Source organism: Meleagris gallopavo, chromosome 11 (assembly GCF_905368555.1).
Source record: "Meleagris gallopavo chromosome 11, MGAL_WU_HG_1.1, whole genome shotgun sequence".
NCBI classification, from domain to species: Eukaryota; Metazoa; Chordata; class Aves; order Galliformes; family Phasianidae; genus Meleagris; species Meleagris gallopavo.
In genome coordinates, this window is record NC_139414.1 from 21634814 (window position 1) to 21661311 (window position 26498).

At 38.1% G+C, this 26498-nt stretch overlaps 1 protein-coding gene across 3 annotated transcripts in view; it reads left to right on the forward strand.

Moving 5' to 3' along the window:
• The window catches only part of IFT80 (intraflagellar transport 80), a 43206-nt gene that overhangs the window by 15354 nt on the left and 1354 nt on the right, over positions 1-26498 (forward strand). For all 3 annotated transcript variants that reach the window (XM_085232576.1, XM_085232577.1, XM_085232578.1), the window contains 14 exons: positions 2738-2847; positions 3441-3530; positions 4538-4675; positions 12112-12291; positions 14289-14407; positions 15221-15295; positions 16496-16659; positions 19475-19539; positions 20295-20430; positions 20610-20757; positions 21374-21545; positions 23030-23119; positions 23219-23391; positions 24505-24628. In XM_085232576.1, coding sequence (XP_085088702.1) covers positions 2738-2847; positions 3441-3530; positions 4538-4675; positions 12112-12291; positions 14289-14407; positions 15221-15295; positions 16496-16659; positions 19475-19539; positions 20295-20430; positions 20610-20757; positions 21374-21545; positions 23030-23119; positions 23219-23391; positions 24505-24628 — 1784 coding nt within the window. The remainder of the gene's footprint in view (positions 1-2737; positions 2848-3440; positions 3531-4537; positions 4676-12111; positions 12292-14288; positions 14408-15220; positions 15296-16495; positions 16660-19474; positions 19540-20294; positions 20431-20609; positions 20758-21373; positions 21546-23029; positions 23120-23218; positions 23392-24504; positions 24629-26498) is intronic.

The window sequence follows — 26498 nt, forward strand, 5'->3', positions numbered from 1 at the left end:
ACACATGGAATAAAGTTCGTGTGACCCTGTGGCCTCTTCTGCCATTGGCCATAATGTATGGCTGTTATGGCTGCATCATTCTTGAAGTCTGGCTTTACTTTTCCAGCTTTAAGTTTCTTCCTTTGCCTTTTTGCTTACTGGAAGCAAACTCACAGCAGTTGCAGTGCAGGCAGTCTAATTACAAAGTGTTTGTTGGGAAGCAGAACTTATTTGTAAGGGACAAATTCAAAATGCAGAATGGAACTCCTATTATTGTGCTGCCACAGAGAGAGACACAAAATTGTATGGATTCATTTTTCTACTCCAGTGCAAGAAAAAAGTCTCAGGACACTTGCACCAACCAAAGTGGCTGCTGTGGTTGCTGTCACTCAACCTGAGCTCTTCCTCTGCTCCACACATCGACGTTGGGGTGATTCACTGGGAATGAACATCTGCCAATGGAGCACAGGGATGTGAAGAAGTGTGTTTAATGCTGATATCCCTTCTCCAGCTCTCCTACCTCCTCTGCTTTTATCACAACTCTTGTCACACGGTATTTTTCTTTGAGCTGTTTATCACCAGTGCAATTCACTGTAGATTTTGTCCTGTGGAATGTTACTTTCCCCAGCGATGCAATGAGTTGGCAGTCTTTTCCCAACCAAGTTCTTGTTAAGTGCAGAAGGAAATGAGTTAACTTAGCTCCTGCTGTTAAGCCCTGGCAATTGTGGTTAAGTAGTCAGCCATCATAAAAAAGGGAAACATTTGGTTTAAATCTAAAAGTCTTCTGATTGTTAAATCAGCGTTAGAGCAAGACAAAAATTAGTTTATTTAGAATTTCTGTACTGCTGGCGACAGAATTTATGTCATTTTCAACATAGATTGCTGCCAGTAGGAAAACAGCTAGTGCCAGATCTGCTTAATCTGTGTTGTATGCTTCTGTGAGTTGCCTCTTGTTGTGGGTGACTCAAAAAATTGCATCATCCTGTATCTCTAAATAACATAGAATAAATGCCTTTATAAGTGAAAACATACAAATTACAAAAATATTCAGGAGCAATGACAGCATTTCTCAGTTTAAAGTTCAAATATGTGAAAGCTCAGGTTAAGCTCAGTGATGTGTGAGTCACTTTTTTGAAATGGAGCTTAGTGTGCCAGAAGTGTATTTCAGAATTGTACCTTGACAGAGGATTTGTTAAGCCTTGGGATTTTTTTATTATCATTCTTGATAGCTCTACAAATGATGGTTAATTTGCTCAAAATTCATTAAGTTGATAACCAGTTATCAGCTAAAATATGCATGGATCCTTAAGAAGTGCAGATCTCAGAGAATTTAAGAGAATTGCCTTCTGTTTTCCTCCTCTAAAATTATGGAGTTGTCAAACACAAATGTTTAGATTTGGAACTGTTTGCTCATGCTGTGGTTTCTGATAGCTGAGGTGGGCCTTCTGGGTGCAGTCCTGGTTGGGGCTGTATGGGTGCTCCTGGTGCCCTTCAGGGTTAGCTGGGCTATTGTGCCCAACTCCAAACTCTTTCCACGTGGGGATGGAGCTCCTTCAGGTCCTGTGTCATAGGATCACAGGACCGTTCAGGTCAGAATAGGCATTTGAGATCCCCCAGCCCACATCCACTGCCCACATCCCTCAGTGCCACATCCCCACAGCTCTGAACACCCCCAGGGATGGTGATCCCAGCACTCCCTAGGCAGCTGTGCCACTGCATCGCTGCTCTTTTGGAGAAGAAATGTTTCCTAATATCCAACCTGACCCCTCCTGGCACAACTTGAGTCTATAAGCTCTCCCTGGACCCGTCTCATTGCTTGGACAATTCATTTGTGTCATCAAAGGCCTCGTTTCTGCAGTGAGAGCATTATGTCTGTAGGTGAAAACCAATTCAGAAGGTATGGAAGCAAGCTTTACAAAAAGTGAAAAGGAATGATCTCCCTGGAACTTAGTGCACAGCCCCTCTTGCAGTTTCATATACACTGTTTCTATGTCTTCTGATGCTGAGACAGTGCTGTAACTTGCTGCCTGTTGCTACAGGGCTTTTGTGTGATAGAAACAAATGTTTGGACATGATCTCTGCTTAATTTTTTTTTTCATGTTTGCAAGGAATGAAGTAGTGTAATACTTTGGTTCTTCTTCCTGAGGGGAGGCTAATCCTGTCAGGTACTATAGAAAATGTTTGCATTTTTATTCCTGGATGCTTTTTCCATGCAATTTTTCACTTTTTTTTTTTTTTTTCTCCCAGAAAAGATCATTTAAAAACAGCAACACAACTTGTTTGTAAAGCAGTACAGTCAGCTTTATTCCAGATGCATCATTCTGGAGTTTTTGATCTACCAAAAGTTTTTTTTTTTTTTTTTTTCCAAATTACTGGGAAAAATCTGTTAGTTCTGCAGGCCACTCCTTCTAGTTTTATGAAATAGTTTATGAAACACAGCCCAAGGATGAGAAGAACAATCTCATCTTGTTTTGCTCAGCTGTATCTTGGAAGAAATCGATCAGGTGTTTGTTTTGTGTTTTAGAGGGAAACAAAATCAATTGGGGGTATAAATGTGAGGGTCAGTGAAGCTGCAGAAGCAAATAGTTTTGATTTGACCGAAAGACAATCTTATAACTAAAGAAATCCCTAGGTTGGCTTTCTCCTGCTTCTGAATCTTTGATGTATGTTTGAAGGAGAGCAGTTTGAAGCGACTGCAGCAGTTTGTGCATAATTTGATCAGTTAAGACATCAGAAAAGTTCTCTTTGTATCTTACAGGAACACCGGTGTACTCAGTGGCCTGGGGACCTGATTCTGAAAAGGTTCTCTATACTTCAGGAAAGCAGCTCATTATTAAACCTCTCCAACCAAACGTTAAAGTTTTGCAGGTACTGTGAATACATTAAGGTCTCACTCCCCACGTGAAAGCTTTTTTCAGGTATCTGTAGTTTTCCCAAACATTCAAAGTTTGTACTGAAGTTTTCCAGGCACTATGCATGCTGCTCTTTTTTTTCTTTCTTTCTTTTTTTTTTTTTTTCCCCCAATTTCCACCTCTTATTTCAATTAAAGCTTCAGTTTTTTTGAGAATAAGGAGATTGTCAAATAGTTTTGTTTACAGAAAGGAACAATTTATTCTGTGCATGTTCTTCAGGCAGCTGATCAAGGATTTCCCTTTTTGCAAGCAGAGAGGAAGCACAAAGATGCAGAAGCCTTTCTCTTTTCGTTTGTTACTAAAAACCACAGAAAGATACAGAAACAATCATTTGGAACAGTCTTTTATGCAGATTGTGATGCTTTTGTGTTCCAGGCTGTCTTTAATTTATTCTTCTGCAGAGTAGAATAAGTCAGTGCATGTACACTGATGGAAAACCTGATCTGCGTTGGGGTGTGAGAATTCTACTAAATGCTGAACAATAAATATTAAAAGTAGAAGTTCTCAGACTTGTTACATTTATGTTTAACCTATTGTTTTCCATTTCAGTGGAAGGCCCACGATGGGCTTATTTTAAAAACCGACTGGAACTCAGTGAATGAACTTATCCTTTCTGCAGGTGAAGACTGTAAATATAAGGTATGTACTGGCTAACTGTGTAGGAGAAGCTAAATGACCAAAAAAAGTTATTTGTAGGCATTCTGTTGTTTTCTAATTTTAGTAAGACTTTGAAGCTCTAAATAAAATGTCAGGACTTTCAGTTTTCAAGAAAAACTTGTTAACCAAATTTATATTACATTGCTTCATCCAGTGGCATAAAACTAGAAAAATATCAGAATAAAAACTATTAAAATGCAATTGGAACAAACTTCTAAAGGAAAATAGGTAGAAATATAGGAATGAATGCTTGAATAATATAAGCTGTGCCACATACTGGAAAAAGTAATTACACTTAAAATTAGAGGTGATAGATCCACTGTTTTCTGTTACAGGAGCATCAGTGAATCCCTTAGGAAATTGTGCAGTTAGAATATTTTATATCCAAAATGGAAAGCACGTATTGTGTTTCTTCCCTTCAGTAGGAACTTTCTATTGTGTGACACATTGGTTCTGTCATTCTCTGAATGTCCAATGGCTGTGGAAAAACCTACAAGTATTAAATGAAAAAAAGACCATATCCATCAAAGTATTGAAGTCAAATGGCTTTGCTGTGTTCATTGGCTTCCTGGTCTCCTTTTAGTTACAATCAGTGAGAAAATCTTTTTGGTTTAAAGGTTTGAAGAGGTGCCTTGCATTTTTGGGAAACAAGTACAAATAAAATAAATCTCATGGTTATGTTTTCAGCTTACAGTGAAGTGCAGGAAACACTCTCATTATTTCAAAATATTTCATACACAGTAATGTAATATTTGTCATAGCAGTGAAGCAGTGTCTACTGCATTTTGCTAACCAATATTGATTGGGAACAGCCTTTAATGAAAAGTGAACTTTAACGTGTGATTATTTTTTTTTTTCCAGTTACACAAAATGCACTCAAGAAACTCGGAGAGTGGATTTTTGTAACTGTTGTAATTGTGAGGGGAAGTGACAGCTCTATAGGTGCGCCCAAAATATGGTTTTATAGATAGAATTATTTTTTTTTAAAGGTTTGGGACAGTTATGGGCATCTACTGTACAGCTCACAGCCCCATGAGTATCCAATAACGTCTGTTGCCTGGTCTGGGGATGGAGAATTATTTGCTGTGGGATCTTTCCATACTTTACGTCTATGTGATAAAACTGGGGTAAGTAACAACTCTGAGAAACAGCAGATGTGGAACTCTGCAAGTTGTTTGATAATACAGTAAATATTCCTGAGGATATACGTGTACAGGCAAGTATTTTTATTAGCAGAAACCAGTTTTGACTTCCAACACCTTTCTGCTGGCTATATCTGTATCTCTCTCTTCTTGAGCCCAGATGTGCTTCTGAATGTGTTCTGGGTAGGTAAAATTTCTTCAGATAATACTGTCTTTCAGGACATTACATTTTTCTGTGCTTTTTATTTTTATAGCTTTTGTGGCTTTTTTCTTTAAAAAAATACAAAAAACACAGTAAGCATTTACAAGCATAAAAAGCAGCTATTAACCATAACAAGCAAGGGCTGTGTGACTATAACCTGCCTTAAAAAAAGCAGATAGAAGAAGAATGGCCATGGGAAAAATAATACAGGAGGAAAAATTCCTCTGCATTTTTTTTTTTCTTGAAAGAATAATAAGAGTTCATAGGCACGTCTTACAAAGAAATCACAAAATGCAGTGGTCAAACATTAGAAACTATAAGGCAAAAGCAGTGTTAAAAGAGGAGCTAAGGGAATGTTGCTGAAGGATGGACAGGAAGTTATTCTAGCTAAAGACATACTTCTGTCTTCTCATCTGAACTTCTCTATTACTTCCTAACTTTAAAATAACTCTGGTAGAAGAAAGGCAGCTATTGGAAATGCCTCTGTTTCTCTCTCTTAAAAAATAATAATTTTTTTTTTCTCCCAACTCACAGCTTTGCTCTATGTTTGCTATTGCTGACCAAATATTTTATTTTTTTTACTTTTTCTCCAATTAAAATGAATGCGGTTTCATCTGCCTTCACTGGCATTCTAAGTAAGTTAGCCCAGAGCACAGATTGACCTGATTGTCTCTGTGGATTTCCTGTGGTTCTGCAGCTTTTTGTTCAGGCTCGGATTGCATCAAACCTTGCTGGTTTGGGACTTTCATTGACCCATTCTCTACCTCTTTTGCTGTTGCATTTGTTGCTCTTTTGCTCAGCTTGGGAAAACAGTGTTTGCTGTGATCATTTGGGGTGTCTTCAGTACGTCGGGTTTTTCCTTGCCATGAGCAGGGATGACACATCTCAGACAGCTTTAGACTCTTGAAGAAAAGCCCTTCTATGAGAACAGTTGTGCAGGTTAAGGTCTGACTCTTCATCATTCACTTTCTGTACTGAATCTGGATTTGGCAGTATTCCTTGATGTAGGCCGTGATCATTTTGTGCACACCCAATTTTAACTGATCTTTTTCTCTGTTTAACATTCTGTGTAACTCCATTTCAAATGCAATTAAAGGAATAACCTACTCTGTGGCCTTCCCATCTCCCTGTGTATGTGTGTGTGTATGCTGTTGTAGCAGTGTTTTATATATGTATAGCATATTTTGCTTGATGCAGCTGAACAAGGTATATTTACATGAGTGTAATTACATTTGTGTGGGACTACACTGTGTAACACAATGCTTTAAACAAGCAGACTAGCTGTTACTATTGGTATTCTTCCTAGAACAGCACTTGAAACCATGCTCTCCTCTTCCACAACAGCTTTCTGCCTCCCTTCTGAGTACTGGGATTACTGAGCTACATCAGCAAGTGGTAAACTGAAATAAATATGCTCTTGTGGGGGTGATGCCAACAATTTAAATTGCATTTTGCACTCAATACAGATTTAAGTTTAAATGTGGCAAAGACTGATGTAGTGGAAAAGGAAGAAAAATGCTGGAGTTTTTTCTGCTGTCATGTGTGCTGTTTTGTAGCAAACAGCTTTTGTTTCTGATCCCCAGGGCATTACTGTTTCTCTTGCTAGTCATTATGTAATCTAATTTATTATAAGTACAGTTGAGACTCCCGCTAACTGAAAACTAGTAATTTTTAATCAGTATTTAATATTGAATAAACTTGTGGAATTTATTTAAAATTTTAATGCAGATAGGTTTATTTTTTCATAAAGTTACGGGTTCTTTTACCTGCTTTAGTACTCAACTCTTCAAGAAGCAAAGACATGTACAGTAGCTAGTGCCAGATGCTTTTCTGTGTTCAGCTGCTAGCCACGATCATTTGTTATCTTCAAAAGTCATGATTTTTAATGAAAGTTTCTTTCCTGACATTAAGTATAAATAGTTACTAAAGAGCTAGCTTTGCTAATATTGAGGGAAATGGAAGAATGATTCACATACCACCAGAGTGATGGAGTTTGAAGAGAACCAGACCTGGCTTTTACTGGTCAACATAGACATTTTTATTATGTCTGATGTAATGGAGCTGTATTGGCAAATTGCTCCTCGGGGAGCCATCAGGCGATATATATATCATTAACTCTTCTCTAGCATATGTGTTCAGTTTGGGGACATAATTAAATTAAATTCTGTTAGCGTATGTTCTTTTTTCCTATTCTTTTCTTTCTTCCTGGATACTTTGTTCTGGCAGCTGTACGTTAAGAAAACTAAAAATGGAATAGTAACTCCTAGAACAATTTTATTTCTTTTAAAAATCATCTTTGCTTCTTGTTAGCATTATTTATCTAAAAGAAATGATTAAGGTTACACCAAACAAAATTTGCTTGGTATTGACTGTTGGAATTTGTTGTCTGCTCTATTGTCTGTCATCATTAATCCTGTAGAGACTGCTGAGATTAATTTTAAAAATACTGAAATGTGATGCTGGGCGCGTTGATGGATGGACTCAAACCTTCCTGGTGTTCGTGGCTTTTCAGAGTCTAATCACTTGGATGGAGGGCAGAGCTTAAAAAGTTCCTTTACGTAAGCTATTTCCTGTGGCTCTGCATGCTTCCCTTGCCATTACTGATCAGGTCAAAATATTTACACAGCAAGAGATGGTAAGATTGACAAATTCACCAGCTTCCTCCTCCTCCGTTCTGCTCCCACATCATGTTGTAGGAAATGGGCTCTACCCATCTACTCCAAAGACAGGTTGTGTCCCAAGTGCTTCACAGACTGTAGAAGGATAATAGATAAAAACACAGGAATAAAATTTAGGGAATATCTATAGAAAATAAAGGAAAAAGTTCTGCAAGTGTGACAGCTACTCCTCACTGCGTTGGGAACAAATGTGAGTGTGGTGCTATGGCTAAAAGCGTAGAGCTCTGTCTTTTCATCTTTTTCCTAATAAGATAAACTTAAATATAATGAGAGTCCATGTCCAGGATTGGTCAGATGTTAAATAGCTAGCAGTGTTCCCTTTTCCTTGTGTTGAAAACTACTGACAAATTAGAAGAAAAAAGCACCTAAGGATTTTAAAACCACAGTGTTGCAGATATTCACAAAGAAGCTTTGAAAATAATTTTTCTCATTACAGCCATAATTTAAATTCAGGTCATTTTGCAGAATTCATATTATCATATATCCTTCCTATTAACATTAGATATTAGACTAATAGAAAAAAGATGGTGAGATTTTGGAAGTAGCTATATACCATGCATGTGTTTTCATGCTGCTTAGAACTGAACTGCACTGCAGCACTGGAAATCCCAACAAATCTGTTTTCTATAGAGTTACTATGAGCTTTGATCTCATTACATTTAGTTTTAGCCTTGATTCACAGAGATATGCATTTGGCAGTGTAACAAAATAAGGGCTTTTTCTGCACTGTCTCTGTTTCATCCACCTTTATTAACAGTCATGATTCTGAATTCTTTGTAGCTCAATAAAAGAAAAAAAATATTACAGATAGGTTTCCCATGGAGTTACGTTGCTGACCAATTCTTTCCAAGCTGACATATTTTAATTTATTAGAATTGGCTAATGTGACTTCTGGAAGAAAATGAAAACATGTGGATCATCTATGGAAGTAATCATCTATTTAAAGAATTAAATCAATGTTTCATTTTCTAAGGTTAAGAATTTATACGGGACAATTTATCATCCTATTTTTCTTCGGGGCTCTAACAATTCTATGTTTGCTTGGATTTCAGGGGAATTGCAGGAAAGCAGCTGAATACCTCCCCTGGGGGTGGTGGCTCAGTCAGTTCTTGGTAATTAACATTAATTACCAGAGTTAAGTCCACAAAATGTTTGCAGGAGCCCTTCTTAGTTGTGTGTTTCAGCAGCACAGGTGCTGTGTATTCACACGTAGCACGGGATTTCCTTAGCACCTGCTGTGCATGCTGTGTCTGCTTTGTAGAATCTTTTGTGGGTTCCTGTGTGGTGGGAAGGCCTAATAATGGTGGGGTTTGATATAATAAACCTTATGTTTTATACTCAATATAAAATGTGTGGAGTCATACAGAGACAGACATGCACATTTCCCACAGTCTGGTTCTGCATTTGTATTCATGCTCAGGTATTTCTAATGCACCTAAATATAAATTTGCTTTGGATAATTGATTGTTGTGATCTTACAAGATTAGGTTTGCCTTCCATTACACTTGTGATGGAAGGGAGAGCAGCTGGGAGCAGCTAACCATCCACAGTTGACAATAACAATTAGTAGTAGTAGTAGTAATACTGCAGTTAGTATTATTGTTAGTCATTTAAAATGTAAGAAACGGTTCTTTTTTTCATTGCATTTCTTCTTGAAGTATTTATTCATTGGTATCGTGTGGATAACTGTTGTTAATTTATTGTGTTCAGTCCAGAAATAATAACTAACTACATCCTTTGTATTAGGTCCTGAGTAATCAATATTTGACATCTGAAAGGCTGTCCTTGCTCCTGGGACATGGAGTTCTCTGGAGCTGCTCATTAAGGCTGTTTGACCCACATCTCAGTTCCCATTTCTGGAAGTCAGGCAACATGCAATGGCTGCACTGCTTCGTCTCTTTTAGTACGTTGTGTAACCACAATAGGGAAGCTTAAATTACTGCTTTTAGATATTCATGTAAAATATTTTTACAAATCCAACTTCTGTGACTTCCCTTTTTGTTCTTTAGGTAGTTTATTGAATTCAGCAAAGAATTAATTATGGCAGAGGAAAAGTATAAGCCAAGCAGTAATGGCAAAGTGTAATATTGCTGCGTTTTGACTGGTGTTGGTACAGCATTCACACAGTCATATTCACACCCTGATTTTTAGAAGAACTCAGTGTATTGAGGAGGTACATAAAGTCTATTTCAGTTTCTAGGTGTTGTTTCTATCTTGTAATTGGAGAGATGAATTATGTTCGGTTATGGCAGCCTTTTGTGTGCACAATGGATGTGTCAGGCATCCTCAGGGAGTACGAGCCACTGGGGTGGCCTGAGTTATACCAGGAGCTTTCAGAAAGAAATGGAAAATAAGACTTTAATTGTTTTATATTTAAGAATATACACGTGTGTTAGGTTACCATCTGGCAATATATTACTAAATTTTTAAAATACCTGAAAAAATAAATTGTAGAACCCTCTGTCAGAGTTGCAGTGTATCTGCTATGCATGAGGAAGCATCGCTAAAGGCAGATTCTTCTGGCATCCTTATTTGGTGTTCAGTTGATGGCTTACTGCCTTGATCTAATGTAAATTGCCTTAGAAAAAAATTTTGTCTGTTTGGGAAGATCCTGATATCCAACTTTGAAACTTTGCTTCTTCGAACTATGCTCAGCTCCATCACCTGGGGCCAGCTGTGAGATGTCTCAGATGTGAGGCATTCGGAGCACTGTGAGTGTGCCTGTGGTGACCAACTTGTCCTACAGCTCTGCGCCTTCCTCGTTCCCAATGTGAGGATGTCAGACACAAGTTAGTGGCATGCCCTTGATTGCTATGGAGTGTTACTTACAGAGTTCATCTCACTGAGGCAGAAAAGTGGGTTACACTCTTTTCACTCTTTTCTTTAAAAAAAAAAGAGAGAAGAAGAAGAAGAAAAAGCAAAACCATCATACAGTTACATTCTCCAGTTGCAGTGAATGGTGTTTCCAAGCCAAGAGGCATGGAAGCTGAAGGCTTGAAATTGAGTGCTTGCAATTGGAAAGTCAGTCAGTGCTGACGTTGTCTTTCACTCACTTTCATGTGTAGGGGCGGTGGAAGAGCCCTAACTGAGGAGGTCATCTTATATAGTGTGCTGCACATGGTTAGCACAGCGAGGAGCTTGAATTTCATCCCGTCGTGTTTCCCTGCTATTGAAAGCTGGTGTCTGACACCTTTATTTTAATATGATTTTTGTGATATCATTTCATATAAATCACATGAAGGCTTTGCATGAAGGACTTCATATTTCTTTGGTCTGATGTGTACTGCAAAAGAAATCAGAACATGAAACGTGGTAGAAACATTAGGTGAGCGTTTTCTTCCAGCTGTCTCCCCTTTGGTATAATATCATGTATCTGAAAGTCATGAGAATCCAATGGCTGCGTTTAATTCCAATCACATGTTTTTTCTTAACGATTCGATTCTTCAGGTTTCAAATGCATTTGAATATTCAGGTAGCTTTTTGAAAGCTAAATACTTTTTAAAATATTCTCTTGAACAGTTCTGAAGAAGTTATAGTTGAGGTTTGCATCTCATTTTTGAACTCTGGTTTAAATCCCAAAAGTCCTTAAAAGGTTATTTCATTTTAGTCATCCACTTTCAGGGAAATGCTTGTTCTCAGATTTGGGATGACTCGTATTTCTGAGATGCAAGAAACAGGGAAAAAACAGGTCTTGGTCTGAAAATTCTTCTCGTTTTTGACAAGAATGTATTGGTGGATGTGGACCCACCTAAACTTGAGAGGAGCTTTGCACATAAGGCTGGGCGAACTTTTGAATAAGGGTTTTCATTGGAGGAAACATAAATGTGGAAAAGGAATAAAATTACGGTTAGCATTAAATGTAAGCTTCTCTGCTTCTCTCCAAGGCTCGGCCAGATGTCACTACTTTGCTTGCAGTCATGTTTCAATTTCTTGTTGCAAGCATAGCAACTGGAAATTTTAATACATCCTTCACCTATAAAATAACAATAAGAGCCCAGAGAAAAGAAGTGGGCAAGGCATCCAGCATCTTTTTTGAGTTAGGAGAAGGGTGCACAGCATCATTTCCAGTGCTTTTCTCAATCCATCAACGTCACAGTGCTGGGAGCACACTGAGCAGCAGTAGGAGCCTGGCAGCTCTGTGTGCAGGAGGAGCAGCTGCCCCATGCTGCCCTGGCACAGCTGCTCCTCTGCAGCAGAAACAGAATGCAGATGATTAAGACTGCTGTACCATTGTAGTTGTTTCTAAGTACATCCACTTACATTTTTATGTAGTAACCATGCATGGTTATGAAGGTTATGGTGCACTTGAAGTGACTAGACAACTGGACATTCTTGATTTTTGCCCTGGTGGCTTTCCTTTTTGTGTCCTGCTTTTCAATCTAACTGGAGGAATCTAATCTTGATTCACTTATTAAAATTGCAATAAAATTTATCCCATTGGTACGTTTCTTCATAAATATTAACAATACTCTGTTTATTACAATAAGTTACATCCGAGAAGTACAGAAAAAATTAAGAATCCTTTTCCCTCTCTCTGCAAGTGGTCCTATGCTTTAGAGAAGCCAAACACCGGCAGCATATTTAATATTGCTTGGTCTGTGGATGGCACTCAGCTGGCTGGAGCTTGTGGGAACGGACACGTCATTTTTGCCCATGTTGTGGAGCAACGCTGGGAGTGGAAGAACTTTGAAATAACATTGATTAAGAGAAGAACCATGCAGGTAACCTAAACAACACCGCGCATTCAGAATAGCAGCTTTCTAAGGCCTTTTTTTAATAAGAGATTTGAGTTTGCAGTCTTCAAGTAACAAGTATTATTGATTAGTCATTATTGATTATCATAAAATTGCCTTGTACAGAGGATCATGCCACCAGATGAACCAGAAGTACCTTATCCTCCAGAATAATGCACAGCTGTGGGAAGCTGCTTACATGAGAGAGAAAACTTCAAGTGTAATAAAAATGTTTATGCAGAAAACAATACGTTGACCATAACCAATAGAATTACAGACACTGTCAGCCAAGATGAGACAGCATCGCTAAGTACAGACAATATAGAGGAGCTTTCTTTGTCTTACCTGCATCCAGCAGTTGTTGGAGCTGCTCGTTTAGTAAGATTTCCTGTACCCCTCTTGATAATGAGGTTGTGATGAACGTTGCTGTCTCGGTGCATTTCCAGATAAATTTACTTGCTGGCTACGGCTGCGAAGAGTTGTAATGTGCTTTCCTGCACCACATATTGTATTACAGCCTAAATTCAGGTCTTCCAAACCTACAGAAATGTGTTGTATATCATATAACGTGCATCAGGTACCTACGTGGTGCTTCCAGCCCTTGGGGACTGAGCACTGGGCTCTGGCCTCCGTGGGAGCTGCCAAGTCCCAGCCCTGCTGGAATCACAGCAGGCCCTACATGTGGTTTCTGGAGCTTAGGTTTAGGATCCTTCCTTTGAAAAATCTTGGCCTGAATCCACATTTAGGTTACCAAATATCTGTGAATTAATACAGAAATATGAATTTTACCTTCTAATTTGTTCTCTGTGTTCTCAGACACTGACTCACGACGTTCACTCTGGACAGTGGGGTAATATAAGATTTCCATCTTACAAACTTTCCAAATTGCACATTTGGCATTAGATACCAAGCCAATATTTTCAGTATCAAAGTCAAGTTCCTAAATTCCTAATTAGGCCCTTAAATACTTTTGTGTCTTGATTCTTTAATGTTGACTATGTAATTGGGAAAAGTTGTAACAACAGGAACGCTGTGTTACAGTTGTGTCCGGTGGGTGGGATAATATGAGTCAGTGTCTGGGAACACAGAAGACAAATTAGCAGGTAAAAATTCATATTTCTTCTTTCATTCCCAGACATCGACTCGTAACAGATGGGCTCTGCTAATAACTCAAGGGAGTTTGAATATGCAAACAACTGAGGAAGGATAGCTAACACTGATCTAAGATTAACATCTTCTTTTGTTATTTTCTTCTGAGTTTATTTGATTCCTGGATATTTATGGAGGAAAACATTGCCTACAAAAGCTTCTAAATGCTTTCTTTTGTCATTATTACAATAGCAAAGTTATGGATGTATCACTGTGGTGGACACAGTAATTAATATGTCTTGCAAATGATTGCTAGACTTCCATAATAATTGAATCCATCCTTGTTTTGCAATCAGTTACAAAATGGAGGAAATCCAGGTGAAATCCTTACATTCGAGGTGCCTGAAATCTTTGAGCTCAAAAATCTGTCTTGGTTACAAACAAACTGGTCTGCTTGAAACACTGTAATTTGAGCAGACTTTCACATAAGTGGCAAAGACAGGGCCTGCTTATTAAAGTCAGTGCCTACATTGCTCTTCCTTCAGAATGTGGTAGCATTAAAATATATTAAGTAGAGTTATCTAATATCTCAGCAGCATATCTTTGTCCAGATCTTGGATGTTGCTGAGTTGTTTGAATGGGATTTTGATGGGATCACTGAAATATCACATTCCAAATTGTTTAAGTAATCAGCTGAACAGTGAGCTTGAAATGGGGACGTTCAGACAACCTCAATCACCAGAGCTTCACGTCTAATCTTGTTCTTGTACCTTCTGTGTTCCAATTAAGCACTGATTATTTCTTAAATTTAAGGAGGTCCATCTGACTTCAGTAGTTTTTATCTTTCGAGCATTAGTGCTGCCTGTTGTGTTCAACCCCAAATTTCTCTTGATCAGGTGCACAATGTTATCAACGATGCAGTTGATTTGCTGGAGTTCCGTGACAGAGTTATTAAGGCCTCTTTGAACTACGGGCATTTGGTTGTTTCAACTTCTCTTCAGTGTTACGTATTTTCGTAAGTAATATATATTCACAAAGCTTTTTTGGGTTTATTTAACCCTTGCAAGAAAGTAGCAGAAACTTTCTTTTGGAAACTAATTGAAATATTTTATCTAGCATTATCAGAAGAAAATGAGAGCATAGTTGCACTCCTCCTGCCATCCTTTCCTTTAGCCTCTTGTTGGTGCAGTGTCTGTATGTGCTGCTACAAGAAGTTCTACTCTTTCCAGGTAGAGCAGCAGTAGTGCTGGCTGGATGCAAGCATGTTTGCCCCAATTGGGTGACTCCTTCCTCTGTCTTCTTTGAAAACTGCTTCTGGCATGCCAATTATTTTGGAATAGAGTAGGAATGATTTAATCCTACATGATGTTTTAAGAACATCATATTCTGTTTCTTATGCTGAAATCTATAGTTTACTCCTAAAGTGACTGAGCAGTGAGACAAGTCGTGCTAACAGTAATCCAGTGTGTAACAGGGCACGCAGGGGAGGGGCTCCATCCTGACTCCAGATCACTGTAAGAGAGTTGAGCTGCAATTCAGAAATATTTTTTAATATATTCTTGTTCCAAATAAATGGGATTTTGCTTTCCACTCAGACCACCGAGTGAGAAGGGATACAAAACTGAAGGCACAAATGTTACTGGATCGCACTGAACGGTTGTCAGTGTTACTTGACTTCTTGCATGCTATTTTCCTTTTCAAAATCTTGCTTTACAGAAATATTAAATGAATAAAATGTGTGTGCTTTACGTGGTGAATTCAGCTTTGTGTTTACAATGATATACGAAGATGGTGGATTTAACAAATGATGAACTTGGTTTTCTTGCAGCACAAATAACTGGAATACACCACTTATCTTTGACCTGAAGGAAGGAACAGTTACTTTGATTCTACAAGCAGAAAGGTAGCCAATGCATTGCATAATAATCCTTATCAGATACTTTCTTAAGATGTATTTCCTAAAAACTTTTGTTTTGTGATTTAACACACCCAGAATTTTAGAAATAGACAAAAAATGTTCAGTACTGGTAAGTAGCTAGTGAAAGCTTAGCTGATGTGTTTGCCGTATGTGTGATAATGGCAATGAATCTTATATATTACATAGGGATGACTATCCTCTTGTTTATGGAAGGAAGTAAATCTTCCATGTAAATACTCCAAAAACAAACAAAAAATGTACACTAACATCTGCTTTTTGATGTTTTATACTGCTTTTTTTGAAGCATAATACACTTTATAGAAATTATCCTTGGCCTCTGTGTTTGATTAGAAACGTTGCCAGCTATGCAAACAAGAAATAAATACTCTTATTTTTCTTACGTATTTGTATTTATATTTGCATAAAATGACTTATTTTGTTCAATTTAAAAATGTTCTCATCTGTATTTCCTGAAAATTATTTGTCACAGAGCTCTATACGTGTACTTTTGTAGGAGGGTCTACAATAGTTTGGCATTCACCAGCTGGTTTTTTGTTTATGGATTTGTTTTGTGCCTAGTTGTACTTAGCAGACAACTACTGCACTATTTATATCCTAGGTAAAAGATTGGAACGTGGTCTGGCAAATATGGTATTGTTCACTTATGAGTCTTAATAGATGACAATCAGTTCTTAAGTGTCCTGTTTTCTTTACATTATAATCCACACTGAAGGAAATGATGCAGGTATTATTATTTTAAAGCTGGTTGTAGGTGTTAGAGCTGCTTCTCAAGCTCTAAGTGTGTGCCCACAGTACACAAACTAGCAGTCGGAGGGGCAACATGTGGCAGTTCTGTGTGCAGCCAAATGCTGAGTCTTCATGCGTTATGAGACTTAAATCTTAAAATATCTGTAACCAAGAAAATCACTGTAATTCCAGATAATAAATATTTCTTATGGAAAGAGATAACATTCACATTAAAACCAAAGTCATCCACACAGAGCTCTCAGAATATAACTTTGAAACACAAAGCTTAGAAGTTATGTCATGCAACTGAACGATGTTAGATTGTTGTCTTCAAATGGCTGAAGTGATCATCATTCTTTTCTGTATTATTAAATGATTTGCATTTCTGTGTTGTTGGTGGTTTTTTTTTTTTAATTTTGTTTTGGTTTGGTTTTGTAGGCATTTTCTTCTTGTAGATGGTGGAGGACTTTATTTATATTCTTATGAAGGAAGATTAATTTCCTCTCCAAAATTTCCAGGAATGAGAACAGACATTTTAAATGCCCAGACAGTATCTTTGAGTAATGATACGCTGGCAGTCAAAGACAAAGCTGATGAAAAGGGTGAGTTCTCAGTTCTAATCATTCCATCTTTGCTACTAGTTCATTGTGAAGTTTTCAACATCTTCGTATTTAACTTGGTTTGCCCTGCTCACACAGCCTAGTTATTGTACAAAGAAGGCATAGAGCATAAAGAATTTATCTGTGATGTAAACTAACGATAATATTATAATAAAAGAATGACTTAAAATTGTGGTTCTTACTTACCTTTGTTTACAAAACCAAAAGAGGATGATACGCTTGTGAAATTCCAGTTGGGTGTAATGCATCAGAAAACATGGAACACGTGCAGTGAATAATTGCACTGTGAGTTTTCACTCTTAAACGTGATTTTCTAAAGAAGCCCCTCAGCATCTTTTTTTCTCTTTGACAGCTTCTCGTAGAAGCTGCCGCTGCCTTAACAGTGATCAGTTGTAGCTCTGGGCTGTTCTTTTTTGTACAGACACAAGCTTTTGGGGACTTGTGTCTTTACAGCAGCTAAGCTGTCTGTGCAGGTGATGTGACCATAGCTGTGAGGCTGTGGTGCTCCGTCTCAGCATTGTGCTCTTGTTGATCTTTATGGTCTTAAATTCTGTGCTCTGGCATCAGAAGCACCATAATTATAAAGTGTGATGTGACAGTGAACTTTTTATGTTAATGAGCGATACAGGAAAATTTTTGTCAGCTTTTTTTCCATTGTTCTCTCTTGATGCAAATACATCGTTTGCCTGTGCGACGATTTAAATTTGTCACTGGAAATCCCACAGATCTGTGACTTCTGACTTCGCAGCAGTGTCATTTATAGGCCATGCAAATGTTCCAGCCCGGGGCTGTGGTGCTCCTGATAGCTGTGTTTCTCTTGTGGCACGGACAGGGGAATCCATCTGTACAGGAGTTGGTTTTGTGTTGGAGTGAAATGGTGAAACCATCCTGCCCGTGGTTCCAGCTGCTTTTAGACAGTTTGGGAGTTTTGGAATTCTTCATCTTGTGCCTCCAACTCCCAACCGTTGCTGAAGATATTGTCAGCCAGCTCTGCACATAGGCTGATCTCTATCAAAACTATAATTTACAGAGGCTAGGTTTCTGGCTATGGTTTCAAAATAAGCCCTCCAAATGATCCCATTGGTAGAAGCTCCCATTCTGCTAATAAATAGGGATTTTTCTTTTCCTATCCTAGCTATGAGTCCCACCCGTAGCGGTAAAAAGCCTTATAATATGCCAGCACATGGGAAAACAGATTCTTGGCACAGGAAGCTGTGGCTTATCTAAGCCTGTTTCTTCTTCTGCACTCACCCTAGCAGATGCATTTTTTTTTCTTTGCCCTATTTTGAGGGCAGGTCTGTTTTTCATAATGCAGTGCATTATAGAAATATCTGAGATGGCCGAGTGTGATGCAGGAAGCAGTTTGCACGTCGCAGCAAGGAGCTCTCTGTGAGCTCTCTGACTCCAACATACAGCCAGGCGTAACTTCAGAGCAGTTCAGTGGGTATTCCTCCTCTTCCAGTAATCCAGAAAAAAACATGCACCTCTGCACTTAGTGTCCTCCCTCATTCTCTAGGGAGGCTGGAGGAGGGAGGAGAGCTTCTCAGAAAGGAGCTGCTGGCCTTAGTTAAAAGCAGTTATCTCATGGAAGCGCAGCGTGTGTTGTGTTAGAAGCACGCCATAGCTGTTCTCTTTCTCTGGATTATCAAAGAGAGAAATTAACCTTTGCTTATATGTTTCATTTATAGATACAAAACAGATTTAGGTTCTAAGTGATTGATGTTGAGATTACACCCAAACACCTGTTTTCTGACATGTCATATAAGCATTGTGGCTTAAGTTATTTGTGAAAAGTTAATCCATTTTAATTGTCTTTTAGGTGCAATAGTTTTCTCTTTACCACTTTAATCTCACTTCCTACAGCTATTACAGTAGCAGTGAAATTGGTTTGTATAGCCAGGTCAAAATAAATGTCATGCAGGGAGTCATGCATAAAATTGAGTGAGAAAAATACCCCTTCTCAGGAACACTTCATTTTCTTTTGTATGTTTAACCAGCTGCCAAGAGCAACGCTTGTGCAAAACCCTCTCTTTTCCTCCTCTGCAAACTCAAGCAGTGCTTTCTGAACACCTGCTCTTGCAGTTTCTTTTTTTTCCTGCCTAAATAACCATCGACCTCAAACCAACATCCTGCGTCCTAGTGAAAGACAGACACAGCAGGATTAACATGTTAACATCGCCATCCTTTGGAGTGAGCGTGTACGTTCATCTTATGGCATGTGCTTACAGGTAACAAATTGAAACCTCAGGTGGGATGTGTTATCGAGCATCTGAAATGCTCTCACATCTGTGTTTTCCACAGACCGGTGCTGAATCAAGTGTTTAAGTTACAGCTGGTGTTCATTATGATGTTACTGATTTCTCTAGGTTTGAATACCCACATCTGTCTCTGTGTACATATTCACATGCTGTATGTACACGTTTGTGTGTCTCTGTCTACACACACACACACACACACACACACAGTAGGGGTATGTGTGCATATGCATAGTTTGTATAAAAGGTTTTGTGTGTACAGCACACACGTACACATATAGAGAGAGAGAGAAGGGAAGAAAGAGAAACTTTATTTTTAGGTAGGTTGCAGATACAAAATCTTCACTCTATATCCCAGAAATATGGATGATGTCAGCAGAGCTTCATAAGGGAGAAATGTTGTGGGGTTTTCTGCTTATTTTCAAGGCAACACAGGGACACAGTGAATTACTGTAAATTATACTCTGAAAATAAATGAAACTGATTTTCAAATCTATGGAGAACTGTTGGTTTTAACTAATAAACCATTTATTTTCCTCCAGTTATCTATATATTTGATGCTATATCTGGCAAGCCACTGGGAGATGGAAAATCTCTAACCCATAAGGTAAGGTGAAGGCTACAGAGTCTTTTGTTGTTTTGAAACTAATAATCAATAGTGGTTTTCCTAATGTTAATGAGTTTAATAACCTATTAAGGTTTACAATCTTAATATGAAGCAATTTGACATTTCTAGTTGATTCTTAGAAAATAAATTTTTAAAAGATTAGATTCTCTATGCAGTGTTTATGTACCAAGGGATATATTCTAGGTTGGCTTCAGTCACTAGCATGTTTCTCAGGTGCACATGACAGACTGAAACTAAGTGTGAATTGTTTCAGTAAGCAGTAAAACTGATCAGCTGAGCTTCCTTTGCATATACTCCAGTCATTTCTACTGAAGGCAAGAAGACAAGTGGAAAGTCTGTCTTCCATCAGAGCTTTTACTCTTTTTCCTTCAAAAATGATTGACTGAACTGTGTTTTGCTTTTCTTTATTCTTCTGTTATAACCAAACACAAAATCAGGCAGCCTCTCCAGAGAGAGGGAGGTAAACGTTCATCTTTTAGGCTGCTTTTGTACTGCCACTTCCATTTTTTTGTAGTCTTGTAGTAAATTCCTAAACTCTTCTCTGCTGTAGTTTTGCTCTAGTCTGTGTGAAATTCAATTGATATAATGCTTAATTCAACAGAGAAGACACCTACACCTAAAAAGTGCCTTAACAATCCGCTTGTCTTAATTTTTGTTAAGCATTCATTTGTTTGAGCACCACATAATCCACAATACAAATCTCCAAGATAAAAATCAAATATTTCCTTCTTCAGACAGAAATTGTGGAGATTGCTTTGGACCAGAAAGGACTTACAAATGAAAGAAAAATAGCTTTTATTGATAAGAACAGAGACCTTTACATTACTTCAGTTAAAAGGTTTGGAAAGGAACAGAAAATTGTCAAAATAGGTAAGAAGAAATCTAAATGTTATGATCTTTTTAGTTAAAAGTACATTCTGTAGACAGATTCGTGATCCAGTAAGAATGAGGTCTGACCATGAAGTACCTCTAGGAAAGTTTGAAGAAGAGCACTTTTATTTTGGAGGTTCTTCTGGATCTTCACCTTACTCTGTTATCTTTAAATTAAGGAACAATGGTTCAAACGTTGGCTTGGAACGACACATCTAACTTACTCTGTGGGATTCAGGATACCCGTTTTACAGTCTGGTACTACCCCAACACTGTCTATGTAGATAAGGATCTTTTGACAAAAACTCTGTATGAAAAAGATGCAAGGTAATGTATTCTTTTTGATGACAGTAACATTACTATACATCTTACCCAGTTTGCTCATTCCTTAAAGAATTGTGGAGTTCAAGTAACAATGTGCAGTTTAAAAGGAGTGTACTATCTTGATGCAGAAGCAAAATTTAAATAGATATCTCAAAATAATGTCTTAGTTATTTTAAAAAAAGAAAGTTGACCTGTTTAAAGTATCTGCTGGAAATGAAGATATCTGGTCACAGATAACATTATTTCTGTCTCATCGTGTTTACTTACTTCGGCACGTATATGCGATAGGAAATTCTTCACAGAGAGTAACTAAATTCATAATTTCCTTCTAAGAGTTATGGGAGCCCAAAAATATTTTATATTTTATGTTTAAGTTTGTTCTTTGAACAATTGTTTGTATTTTCCTTTCAGTCAGCATAGCTGTCATTTTATATTTAGGGAACGGTACAGCTACCAAATGGCCATAACTGTTGAGTAACTAGATGCTTAGATTTCTATATGCTTTAAAAATAAAGTATAATCATGGTGTTATTTTAATAATAAAGATTTCTTTATATTTCTTACATTCTTTTCAATATGAAAGAAGTGAATGTTAACTGACTCTTTCTTCTCTTTGCAGTGATTTCAGCAAAAACCCTCAGATTGTACATTTTGTTGGAAATCAAATAACAATCAGAAGAGCAGATGGTTCACTAATTCACGTTAATATTTCACCTTACCCTGTCATTCTTCATGAGTACGTTAGCAGCTCTAAGTGGGAAGATGCTGTCAGGTTGTGTCGCTTTGTCAAGGTAAGTTTTAATAATCAGCAACATTCAGATACAAGCAAAGCGTGAGAGTGAGATTGTTTTTGAGTATGACTTTAACATTGGTGGTTGCATATCAGATGTTGGGTCTTATTTCCATTCTACTTTGTTGTTGATGATTTTAGGGCTGGTAGTGAAAAATTATAAAGTTCTTACTTGTATTCCCACCAAAGTCCAGATGGATTAAACACAAGTATTCAGAGAAGCTAGTGAAAAGCTTAAGTCTTAGGTCTTAATGTATCTGATTCAAACTATTCTATATCTCCACATACCTTTGTCTTGTACTTTTTCATATTCTATTTCACTCTTTTTTTCTCCTTCGCTTTCTTTCGTATGTATTTAGACAACAGCAACAGATGAGGTGAGTCTGACAGTGCCAAAGAAAAATCCCCCTAAATCCTGCCTCCTTTCCCTCGTTTCATAGAACCATAGGCTGGTTTTGGTTGGAAGGGACCATACAGACCACCAAGTTCCAACCCCTGCCATGGGCAGAGACACCTCCCACCAGACCAGGCTACCCAAAGACCCATCCAGCATCTTTGAGCACTTTCAAGGGTGGGCAGCTGCTGCTTTTCTAGGCAGCAGTGCCAGGGCCTCACTGCCCCCGTGGTGAAGCGTTTCCTTCTCATAGCTGATCGAAACCTACATTTTTTTTTTGTTTTAAAACTGCTACCCCTTAGTGTCTTCTCACTTCACTCCCTGGTAGAGTTCCTCTCCGTGTTTCTTGTAGGCTTCTTTTAGATCCCAGAAGGCTGCTGTAACAGTTTCCCTTCTCTTCTTTACACTAAATAACTCCATTCTGTCACCAGTTTGACTGTTGCCTCTTTAGTAGTTGGCTTCCTTTCAGTAGTGGGAACTAGAATTTTGAATTTCAAATATAATATAATTCTTAATTCTAAACATAAAACAAACTGAAAATATCCTGGTGGACCCCAAATTTTTAAAGTATTTGTTTACTTTTCAGAGGGTTCAAGCGTCAAGTAATTTTTCCTTTATCTTTCATTTGTAGTACACTTACCATAAACGATTGGTAATTGTCAGTATCACAGCCCCAGTAGTTATTTGTAAAATGAGGTTGGTGTGAATGAGGTTAAAATGCTTCAACCTTGCTCAGTGCTTTGTTTTCCACTGTAGTTCCACAATTATGGTAGGTACACTGATGATGAGGTCATGAAATGATTCTGTGGCAAGAGTTCATTGCTGGCTGAGGTGCTGAAAGCCAACAATTCCTTCAGCCACACCGTCAGTCTCAGCTGATCACAATAGCAAAGTTTTTATAATGAGGGATTTCTGAGAAATAATTAAATAGTGGCTTTCTATGAAGAGGCTACAATGCAGTGAATGGCATACTGGGAAATATTGCACTTCTGTACATTATTTTCAGGACTGATGGGCTTCCGTTGAGAAGCCATTCTTACTATAATGCTAAATATTTGAAGTTTTAGGAATTGTGTATTTTTTCCTTTCAGGATCAAACCATGTGGGCATGTTTAGCTGCTATGGCAGTTGCCAACAAAGACATGGCTACTGCAGAAATCGCCTATGCATCAATTGGTGAGGTAAGGAAGTGGACTTAACAGTTTCAAAGTTAAACTGTTGCAAAACTGATTTAATTAATTGATTTCTCTCATTAAATTTATTGTGCATCTTGTTAACAGATAGACAAAGTTCAGTACATCAATTCCATCAAAGATCTTCCATCGAAAGAGTCAAGGATGGCTCAGATACTGCTGTTCAGTGGAAACATACAAGAAGCTGAAACCCTACTCCTTCAAACAGGCCTTATTTATCAGGCTATTCAAGTCAACATTAATCTCTACAATTGGGATAGGTACTATTTCTTTAAATACAGTATGTTCATAAGCAGTCTTACTAAGAGAACCTGTACATTTCTTAGTTCAACTGTTTTATTACAGAGAGTTTCCTCAATAATTTTCCATCTGTAATTGTCCAAGCTAAATAACCCAAGAAGTAAAACAACTTTTTTTTTTCCTATCAGATTTAGAAGATAAAAGTATTCTGTGATAAAACTCTGAAACATGCTTAGAGTCATGTTTAAATAACGTTTTCCTTTTTCACACTGTTGACATAGAAAGGTCCTTAGCAATACGTCACACTGCTGGTGACCCTCGAAGAACTAAAGCTGTTTTGAAATGTCTTGTAGCTAAAAATAGGGATGTGGCTGTTCGGACTCCCAGCACTGTGTAGGTGGATGAAATATGAATTAGGAATGAGAAAACAGAGTAGGAGTTTCCCCTTTAAACAAGAATACACGTTTGCTGAAAGAATCATCTGGGGCCATTTGCTGCTAATTGCCGTGCTGTTGTGCTCATATCACTGGGGGCAAAAGGTTTTCTTTCCTCACGTATCTCTGTTTTGGATTCTGTTGCCTAATATGCCTAGTATGACATAAAAAACACATTTTTCCAACATTATTTCTTATGTGATTCATATGAAAGCAGATATGAAGGTGATCACTGGTACTAGTCCAGTGGCTAATCTTTCCCTCCTATACAATATACTTACAGCACAGGTTGCACAGCACTGAAGTGCACAGGTTGCAATTTTCAGAAGTAATTTATGACTATAATAATGTTCTTAAAAATGATTAATTTTGCCTCTTGTATTGAGAATGCTGAACTCCATGCATTCTTTTCTGGCTTTTTGCAATAAAGACTCCTATTGCTGAGTTCCAGTGATGTGATGAGGCTGTCAACATGTTGGATATTTTTCATAGCATGCATCATAAAGTAGACAGTCACATCAATTGGCTTCTTTTAACCTTCTGTGATTGATACTGATGTGGAACTACTTGGCTCTGTAGATTAGGAATCCTTGCCTGCAGCTGAAACGCTGCTCAGCGTATCGTTTTGTAAAACCCTGGTGATTGTAGTTGTGCCAGAGCATTATATAGCCTGACAAGCCCTCTTCTGTTTTATTCCAGGGCATTAGAGCTAGCAGTAAAGCACAAGACACATGTTGACACCGTCCTGGCTTATCGACAGAAGTTCCTAGAGGACTTTGGTAAAAAAGAAACAAACAAAAGATTCTTGCAGTATGCAGAAGGTGTAAGTATTCCTTGTATTCCAAGTATTCCTACAGCCTTAGGTCAGATGGTTCTTTGCAGCCATTTTTACGGTGGAATTGCTTTGCAGTTTTCCTACTTCAGTTCGATTGTGGATGCAAATCGTAAGATTTTACATCTGACAGTGCAAATTCTTAGCTCAGTGTGTGGCTACTTGGCTAGTAACCATTGTGCATGTGTTTTATTTGAAGGCACAGATATGGAATGTATATATTTAGTATCTGGCAAGGATTATGCAAATGAAGGCACAGTTGTTTTCTATAAACAGGGAGCTAGAGCTTAGAATGGCTGATGCAAACCTCTCAAATGCCTTCACAACATTTTTACATACTTTTATGGATAGCAGCGATAACAAACTTTGAAGGTAACCAGATATGTATTAAATGTGAACTATGATAAATAGCTAGATATATTATTTATTAAACCTCTGGAAAGCCTCTTTATAATCATTAGGTTATTTCAATGCACCAGTATCTCACAGATCTTAAAGACTGATATCTTATTGTTCATAAGCTAAACGCACCTTAGATTTCACCAGGGTATCTTCTGTGCCTAACCCTTATAAGAGGTACTATATATGCACCATAGACAGCAATTTCATCCAGCAGCCTTTATGCTCTTCCACTTGGTGTTCCTAAGCACTCTGAGGGTGCACCTGTAAAAAGAGACATGTACTTCAGTGCATCCTTTCATCCACTGTAGCTGATGGATCAGGAAATGCATCTTAGCTGCTAGCTGAGATCCCTTAATTGGACAGTGCCCATTACACTTTCAATAAAGCTTGATTTCTAATGTAAGTCATTAGCTTTTAGCGCTTCTGAGGATGTTTCATATCATAAACAAGAACAAAAGTCTGCACTGTATCTATCCACTTATTGAACAGTACAGTTCTTCAGTACTTTACCTAGGAAATGTAGAAAAATAACAGTGGATTTCAAGGACTGTTATTACGCAGCATTTTCAGCTGCTGAGCTGAAATTATGTCTTCTACCACACTGAGATCCATTGCTGAGCAAATAATCATGTTAATCCCCTGATGCTTCTGAAAGAGCCTTTTTGGTAATACTGTCCTACCTTTAAATCATCCAGAAAGCTGGAAGGGTTCCTAAGCAGTCAGGGTCAAGGTGTGAGCAGAGCCTGTGTAAGGGGGTTCACCTTGCATTCAGTCTTGAAAATTGGGTGTCAAGTGCAGGATGTTCCTTGAGTTGCATTCCATATCCACTGTGGATGTTCCATACATATTCCATTCTGGTGTTCTTGTCTGCTGGATCTGAAGCTAGCAGGGAACCTACCTAATGAAGTCAATTTGATGCTGTCGGGTACCGTGATGTCTAAATTCTTAATTTAGATTCAGCCTGTCAGATTCAAACAGCAATTGAGAAGAACGTGATCAGGACATCAAAGAGAAAGAAATCATGTTGCTGTTCCCTCCTGGGGAAAAGAACAATCTTTCACTTTCCATCTCACCACCAAAAACTGCGTCAGCCTTAGATAGGGAGGTCTTACTCTTTTCTGTACTGCAGCTGAGGCCACTGATCTGCAATCAGACATGGAATCTAAACAATGTGCTTAGTTTTATATCTCACATCTTTATATATAAGGCACTATGAGCCTAATATGTATGCTGAGAATCCATATCTTGGCAGTTTCTAGGTGTCACTGGCAAGGGTTGTTGGCTTCACGGGCAAGTAGCTCTCTGGGCTAGATGGTAGAATTGGCCCTTTCTGTGGTATGTTTAGCATCTGTGTGACATCTGTTAAAGCAAACACATTCTTTGTTAGAGCTCCATAAAGATTTCAGTCATCAGATCCAAAGCACCTGGACCCAGCAAATGCATCCTGAATTGGGGGATT